General features: G+C 39.0%; 1 protein-coding gene across 2 annotated transcripts in view; it reads left to right on the top strand.

Moving 5' to 3' along the window:
• Positions 1-8,586, top strand: part of Lgr4 (leucine rich repeat containing G protein-coupled receptor 4) — a 102,326-nt gene extending 93,740 nt beyond the window's left edge. For both annotated transcript variants that reach the window (XM_055599226.1, XM_055599231.1), the window contains 5 exons: positions 995-1,066; positions 1,613-1,738; positions 2,537-2,652; positions 3,009-3,092; positions 5,580-8,586. In XM_055599226.1, the coding sequence (XP_055455201.1) occupies positions 995-1,066; positions 1,613-1,738; positions 2,537-2,652; positions 3,009-3,092; positions 5,580-6,856 (1,675 nt within the window). In that variant the 3' untranslated portion in view covers positions 6,857-8,586. The remainder of the gene's footprint in view (positions 1-994; positions 1,067-1,612; positions 1,739-2,536; positions 2,653-3,008; positions 3,093-5,579) is intronic.
• The last annotated feature ends 232 nt before the right edge of the window (positions 8,587-8,818 follow it).

The raw sequence follows: 8,818 nt of genomic DNA, 5'->3' as shown, positions 1-8,818 counted from the left end.
AAAGAAAGAAAGAAAGAAAGAAAGAAAGAAAGAAAGAAAGAAAGAAACAGTCAGGTGTGATGGTGCATGGCAGTAATCCCAGCCCTAAGGGATTACATAGAGACAGGTAGATCTCAATGAGTTTGAACCCAACCTGGTCTAAAAGCAAGGACAGGCAAGGATACACAGAGAAACCCTGTCTCAGAAAACAACAACAACAACAAGAGAGAGAGGTAAATCAGGCTGGAGTTCTGGCTTGATGGCTATGTCTATGCCTCCTAGAAACAAGGCAGAGTTCATTCCCCAGGGGATGGGGCCTGTTCCTCTCTGCCATCACTAATTTTAGAGCACTGGTAAATAACAAGTGAAAGCTGGTTATTTCTTGAGTTTCTGTTATCCAGGACATGTGCTATGAATTTATCCAATATTTTAATTGATATTAAGATTCAGTTTAAATATGACACTGTTTCTCTGGTTTATTAAGGCTGTAGTATCAGAAATTGACAGGGTGTGTTCTGTAGAGCAGGGCTAGCTCTAACACTGCTAGCAGTTTTATTTCCTGCTTTGGGAAAGAACAATATCAGAAGCCCTTTGGAATGCTTTTGTTTGCTTATTGATTATTTGTCTTCTTTTGGGGCCTTACAACTAAGCTTACAACGAAGGCAAACAATATGAAGCACATTTTTTAAAAAGCTTTGTCAGGACTTGGGCTTTTCCTGCTCTGGTTAATAGTATCAAAAGCGATATCATATCGTTGCTATTTTGGAACTGGTACCAGGATGATAAAGTAGAGAAAATTCACAACTGGTTTGAAAGAGATGCCAGCTACAGTTACTGCTACAGGGAACATATTCTAAGAAGACTGTTGTAGAGAGACTAAACATTTCGAGTATGTTGGGCAAAATGGAAGATCTTGGTTAAGGGATATTGTGTTACTTCCTGAGACTATGAAGTGAGGAACTGAGGCGTTGACCATTTATGTGAAATAATTAACATGTTGCTCTTGCAATTGCAGAGATCTGAGTAGAAACCTGATCCATGAAATTCACAGTGGAGCTTTTGCGAAACTTGGGACAATTACTAACCTGTAAGCAAATGGATGTTTGTGGGCAGTAGTACCATGAAGGTAGTAAATGGTCTACAAAACATGTGGTCAGATCAAAGTATTTATTTCTTACTTTATGTAAATGCTATACTGTGATGATATAGTATCAGCTTTTTAGATGTCAAGACCTTTTTAACACATCTAAGCTTCATTTTACTTATCTAAAATATACCTAATATTTTTCTGTTACACATAAATAAGATAAAATTATGTAATCATAAATATTTAACATTTATAATACTAATATATATGCAAACATTTTCCTTTTTTATCTTTATATGTATTCTGTGTGTGTACGCGTGTGTGCATGTGTGTGCGTGCACATTCTGCATGTGCCGCAATGTGAATGTGGAGGTTAAAAGTCAGCTTTGGGAGTGGGTTCTCTAATTCTACTGTGTGGTGTCTAGGGACTGAACACAGGTTATCAGGCTTCAAAGTGCCTTTACCAGCATCTTGGCAGCCCGATAGAGATACTTGCATGTGATTTGTATCTTAGAGCGTTAACTTGAAGTGTGTTTCACATTTTAGGGATATAAGTTTCAATGAATTGACTTCTCTTCCTACGGAAGGCCTGAATGGGCTCAATCAACTAAAACTCGTGGGCAACTTCAAGCTGAAAGATGCCTTAGCAGCCAGAGACTTTGCTAATCTCAGGTATGTTTGTGACCATTCTTCCTTCCTGTTAGTTATGATAGGCCCCAAATTCTGAGCCTCCTATTTTTTTCCTTCCCCTGTGGTTTCCAGATTTTCCTGATAGGTTGTAGGAGTGTTTTCTATTTCTAACCTTCCTAATTTGGTCAAAAGAGAACACTGTCCCATGGTTTTCAAGAGCATGGATTAAGCTCTGGATTCTCTTGGAAAGATGTTTGTCAGATTTTTTTTTTTTTTAAATGGATTTGTCATTAGCAACAAGATATTGGAAATGTCCTAAGTGCGAACAGACAGGAAGCTGGCACAGTGCCATCACATGTCCTGAGACTGCAGATTCATTTCATTAAAAGCAGCAGCAAAATGGCTTGAGCATATTCCTGTACAAAGAGAGAATATGTTCACTTCATTTTATATGAGCAAAGCAAGGCTGACTAATGGTGCAGAGCTACAGGTGACCTGGGGTATTGATTTTAAATGGGCTATCCATTTCCTATGATTCACTAGGCCATGGTTCAGACATGCATAAAAGGATCACTGAGATATTTACTCTAAATTGATGCATGGTTATGAAATTATAAATATGGCTTGATTTGTATCCGCATATTAAAAAAACAACTCATTAAAGGGGGAAGCTTCAGCTGTGTTCATGAGCTTTATCAGAGCTCTGAAGAAGATGGTCTGGGGAGGATACACAGCCAACCTGAGGCGTCAGCCTGAGGCGTGTGCCAGGATGACCAGGCTGTGTTCAACCAAGTCCTGTCTTCAAGCCTAGTATTCAGTGTTTTACAATTCTTTTTCCAGGTCTCTGTCAGTACCATATGCTTATCAGTGTTGTGCATTTTGGGGGTGTGACTCTTATGCACATTTAAACACAGAAGATAGCAGCCTCCAAGACCGTGGTGTGACAAAGGAGAAAGGCAAGTGTGTCCACTCTAATAGAGAACTCCCTAAAGCATTAATCAACCTGTCCTTATTGTAATCAGTTTGAAAAGGATCAGTACAAAATCCGTGAGGAAAGTAGCATTTACTGTGTTACCTGAATAAAAAGGCGTATCTAATACATTCTTTGACAATTTCGTGCATGTATATAATGTATCTTTTTCATATTCAACCCTAATGCCCTCCCCATTCCCCCTGGCTCCCTCCATGAAATAGCATGTTTAATGCTATTAAGCCTTACATAAGTTGTCCTTGCACTAGTCATATAAAAGGGAAATTCGGTCCTTGTGAACTGTGTACCATTTAGATTCTATGTCCTTTGTTTTATGTTCAGGTGCCACTGGTGCAGCGAATGTCACCAGTGCTGCTGAAGATGAAGAGCATAGCCAGATAATTACCCACTGTACGCCTTCAACAGGTAGTCTGCACCCAACCTATGTGACTATAGCTTCTCAGGGTAGCATTGGGTAAATAGACCTAAAATATCTGGGGATGGATGTAATTTCTACAGGTAAGGGAAGGATTAGATAACCCAACAGAGCCATTTTTTTTTTTTTAAACTCAGCCTAAGGCTCTTTTGAGAGCTACTTCTAGTAAGTCACTGTAGGGCTCATGTGGGTGTGTGTGGCACGTGTGCGTGGAGGCCAGAGGTCAATGTCAGGTGTCTTTTTCATTTACCCTCACATTTTTTGAGTCAGGGCTGCTTGCTAAACTGGGAATGCTAGACTAAGTGGCCAGTGAGCTGCGGATAGCCACCTGTCTGCCCTCACCTCCCCCAGTGCTGGAGTAACAAACCCAGGCCTGTGTACCAGGATTTGTACAAGGTTGCTGGGGACCCAAACTCTGGTCCACATTCTTGTGAGCTGGTATTTTTACCAGCTTGACTATCTCCCTAGCTTCTTAAATTTTTTTAATGCAGATTTTTACCACTCTTTCTGATCTACTTCTTTGACCTTATTAGTTCTGGGAAAGTTATTAAATTGATATCACATATGTGGTTGCAATTATAATGGCATATTCTGCCCACCCTACTGAAGAAGGTGGACTTCTCCCCACCTGAGCTACAGAAACACATAGATACTGGCAGATACACTAAGACAGAAACAATCTGGAGTAGAATCTATCCTGTAGAATCAGATGCCTTTTGAAGGAGGATGTGGTCTTCCAAAGACAAGAGTGCAATTGTTTGGAAAGTGGCTCCACCCATCCGAGAAGCAGTTCCCAAAGGGTGGTGTTCTTACCAGAAGAGCTCTCTTCTGGTTTGTATTGTTTGTTCGTTTTGTTTTGTTTATTTGGGGGGTGGGTGTCTTATTTATTTGTTTTGTTTGAGACAGGATCTCACTATATATCTCTGGCATGCCTGGAATTCACTACCTTAGACCAGGCTGGCCTCAAATTCTGAAATCATTTGCCTCTGCTTCCAGAGTGCTGGGATTAAATGTGTGTGTCACCTTACCCAGCTTGCTCTTCTTTTTAAAGAGGGCAGAGTTCTGGCTCAGAACTAACAGCAATAAATCGCTTTCTTGTAGAACTTCCCAAGGATACGAAAGCACAATTTCAAAAGTTTATGTTATATAAAAGTGAAAAATTGTATAGAATTGACTTTATAAGAGCTGGTGAAATGGCTCAGAGGGTAAGGGCACTTAACTGCCACGCCTGATGACCTGAGTTCAATCCCCAGGACATACATAGTAGACGAAGAGAATCAATTCTGGCAATGTTCTCTGACTTCCACACATACACTGTTGCATGCATACTCCATAACTGCAAAATAAATAAATATACATGTAATTAAAAAATTGTTTAAAAATATGATACTTTATTGAATATATAAATTTTTATAACTGCTCAGGAAAATAAAATTTACAGTTAGCCAGCTACAATACATCATTTTCTCACTTTGAATTTATAAACAAAACACTCATCATCTGTGTTATAACTAGCATGTGAAAATGAATGGCCAAGACAAGTAGTTCAGCCAGAATGATGTTTATACATTTAATCCTAGCTTTTGGGAGGCAGAAGCAGGGTGATCTTTGAGTTCAAGGTTTGCTTGGTCTACGTGGCAAATTCCAGGATAACCAGAGCATCAACCACTGAATGAGTTCATTGAAACCCAGTCTGTTTCTAAAGGCTGATGTTATACCAAACTTAATTATAAGTAGTTAATATCAATGTGATTTATATATGCAGCTCTACTAGCTTAGTGAGTAACCTTTGTCACATCAGTTAAAGGCTTTCAAATAACAGTTTCTTTGAAGACCAGGTTAATTGTACCTATCTTAACCTGTCTCCTTGGGTTCCTTTTGAAAGCCATGAGAAATGGATGGAAACATGTTTTCAAGTTATGTATATATATATACGTAGTTATAAAGTATTTGGGGACTAGCAAAAGAAGGGAACTGGTGTTCCTTCTTTTTACTGAAGTCTAACAGTATACCTGGCAGCTGCTTAAGTACAATAAGCAAACAATTCTATGTAAGCTGCACATCTCTATGAAACAGGTATTATTATACACAAGGGATAGGACGGAATCTGTAGAGGTCTAAGAGGAAGAACAGTAAGATACAAGCCATCTGACTGCAGATCAGTATTAGAACCAAGTATCATCCCATCCATATATGTGTGTGTGTACATATATATGCTGTTCTACGTGTACTAATTTTAATTTTACATAAAGTGAAATACTCTTTCAGTCGTCTCCATGTGACCCTATATTTAACTTCAAAATTTAAGGGTAGTTTAAATAAACTAGTCTTAATTAAAATGTCTTAGAAGTAGTAATCTTACAATTTGCAGGAGGCATGCTTATCCTAAATTGCTAAGCCAGACCATACGATCCATGTTTTTTCTAACCGTTTTTCATTGTATCTCCCCCCCCCCCCCGCTTTTTCTTCATTTCTAGGTGCTTTTAAGCCCTGTGAATATTTACTGGGAAGCTGGATGATTCGCCTTACAGTGTGGTTCATTTTCCTGGTCGCCTTGCTTTTCAACCTACTTGTCATTTTAACTGTGTTTGCATCTTGTTCATCACTGCCTGCCTCCAAACTCTTCATAGGCTTGATTTCTGTGTCTAACTTACTCATGTGCATCTACACCGGCATCCTCACTTTTCTTGATGCTGTGTCCTGGGGCCGATTTGCCGAATTTGGCATTTGGTGGGAGACTGGCAGTGGCTGCAAGGTAGCCGGGTCTCTGGCAGTCTTCTCCTCAGAGAGCGCCGTGTTCCTGTTGACGCTGGCAGCTGTGGAAAGAAGCACATCTGCAAAGGAGATAATGAAAAATGGGAAGAGCAGTCACCTTAGACAGTTCCAGGTTGCTGCCCTCGTAGCTTTGCTGGGTGCTGCAGTAGCAGGCTGCTTTCCCCTTTTCCACAGAGGGGAATATTCTGCATCTCCCTTGTGCTTGCCCTTCCCTACAGGAGAAACACCAGCATTAGGATTTACCGTGACCTTAGTGCTATTAAACTCACTAGCATTTTTATTAATGGCCATTATCTACACTAAACTGTACTGCAACTTAGAGAAAGAAGACCTGTCGGAAAACTCCCAGTCTAGCATGATTAAGCATGTCGCTTGGCTGATCTTCACCAACTGCATCTTTTTCTGCCCTGTTGCATTTTTCTCATTTGCACCGTTGATCACGGCAATCTCCATCAGCCCCGAGATAATGAAGTCTGTTACACTGATATTCTTCCCGTTGCCTTCTTGCCTGAATCCGGTCCTGTATGTTTTCTTCAACCCAAAGTTTAAAGAAGACTGGAAGCTATTGAAGCGGCGTGTTACCAGGAAACACGGATCTGTTTCCGTGTCCATCAGCAGCCAGAGTGGCTGTGGGGAACAGGATTTCTACTATGACTGTGGCATGTATTCCCATTTGCAGGGCAACCTCACAGTGTGTGACTGCTGTGAGTCATTTCTTCTGACAAAACCAGTATCGTGCAAACACTTAATAAAATCACACAGTTGTCCTGTGTTGACAGTGGCCTCTTGCCAAAGACCAGAGGTCTACTGGTCTGATTGTGGCACACAGTCGGCCCACTCTGACTATGCGGATGAAGAAGACTCCTTTGTCTCAGACAGCTCTGACCAGGTGCAGGCCTGCGGACGAGCCTGCTTCTACCAGAGTCGAGGGTTCCCGCTGGTGCGCTATGCTTATAATCTACCAAGAGTCAGAGACTGAACTACAGTGTCTCTAACTGTTTTCCCCGTCGACCAAATCACAGGGCTCATGCAGTGAGCTGGCTGTCTTTCGACCTCTCATATGAGAAGCACTTCTGTGATCACTGCCTGGTATCATACAGAAGAGGAAGAAGGCAGAACTTTGTTTCTCAAGCCAGACATTTGTGAAGAATGGGTGCCTCAATTAAAAATTGTTGGAAAAAAATGCAATGTCCCAGCAATGTGTGCTCTATTTGAAATAAATGCAACTTAGAAACGTTTTGATGTATGGCATAGCAATATACAATTAAGAGTTGTTGTTTTTTTTTTTTCCTAATCCATCAGGTGCAAAGTTCAAACTATTTCTGAATCAAGCACAAAATAAAGGACAGCTGTTAATATTTTTAAGTGAAAATGTGAATTTATAAAACTAAGTAAAAGTCTTGCTAATTTTACCTAATGTTTCATCGTTAATCTCAGGATGACTCACTGCAGGGCCAAAAAGGGATTGTCTCCCAGCTAGAGCTATGTGAGTTCAAACAGGCATTACCTTCATGTGTTTGCTGTGTCCATAAATCAAAGGTTTTCTTCAAATGACTTAAAAATCTAAAACCTGAAGATGTTTTGAGAACAATATTAACAGCTGTTAGATTTTTTTTAAGAAAATAGCAGAACATTTGTTTTTGTTCATTATATATTGCTTTGGGTGAAATCAGTGATTTTTCCACTTCAGTGTTTTACACTCACAGTACTAGGACAAAGCAAAAGGCTAATTGCTATGTGGGCTTAGCAAAGGTGACTAAATCACTAAGTAATATTGAGATTTTAATAATATCTAAGGGGTTTGATGGCTCTTGTAATGTTCCCATTAATTGACACTTCCTAATGTCATTGGTTGCACTGACATTTCCAATTTTAGTGACATGGTATCTACAGTTTTGATTATATAGGAAGTAAACTCAAGTAATTTTATGTAATTGTAAGAAATTTGTAATCATGACACAAAGCACTTAATTTTTTTTTTTTTTTCTTAGTGAGCTGGAGTCTCTTGTACTGTTATATGAAAACTTCAATATATTTTTCCCATCCTGGAATTAAGAAAAAAGTCAGTAGCTCAGATGCTGTGTGCTTTGGTTAAAAAAGACACATATTATGAGTGGGGGAATCAAAGCTTGTCCTATGTCTTTTAATTTTTTTTTTTCAGATTACTTGATTCTTACCTATAGGCTTCTGTTGTGTTCCTGTAACGAGACTTAATGCTGTTAAGTCAGTAGCAAACCCACTGCCATCTTAGTTATGCTGGATTGCAGTTTGATGATTAAACTGTACATACTGTGCATATGATGAATTTCTATCTCATGTAAATTATTTTTAGGACACAAGTTGGGAAATGTGGCTTCTGTTCATTTCGTTTAATTAAAGCTACCTCCTAAACTATAGTGGCTGCCAGTAGCAGAATGTTAAATTGTGGTTTATATACATGTTTTTGTTTTTGATTTTGTTTTTTTTTTTCCTTGCATTGTAAATAGTCTTGGTTGTACATTGTCAGTGAAATAAGAACAGAATCTTTGTATATCAAAATCATGTAGTTTGTATAAAATATGGGAGGGATTTATTTACTGTGTGTTGTAATTTTGTAAGGTCATCTATTTACAACTTAAATATAATGTTTGTATATTTACACATCTGATAAATATTAAATCATAACTTGGTAAGAAAATTCCAATTAAAGGCTTTCTTCCTAAAATTCAAGTTATTGAAAACTGTTCATTTTGTTCTTTAAGAAATAGAATAGTCTGGACATAATGGTTCAAACCTTTAATCCCAACACTCCATGTGGGAGGCAGAGCCAGATGGAACTCTTATGAGTTAGAGGCCAGCCTACATCATAAGAAGTTCCAGGACAGCCAAGGCTTTGTAGAGAGACTGTGCCTCAAAGATAGATAGATAGATAGATAGATAGATAGATAGATAGATAGATAGA

This window comes from Psammomys obesus, unplaced genomic scaffold (genome assembly GCF_907164565.1).
Source record: "Psammomys obesus unplaced genomic scaffold, mPsaObe1.curated_primary_1811, whole genome shotgun sequence".
Taxonomy (NCBI): Eukaryota; Metazoa; Chordata; class Mammalia; order Rodentia; family Muridae; genus Psammomys; species Psammomys obesus.
This window is presented reverse-complemented; position numbering and strand designations above follow the sequence as displayed.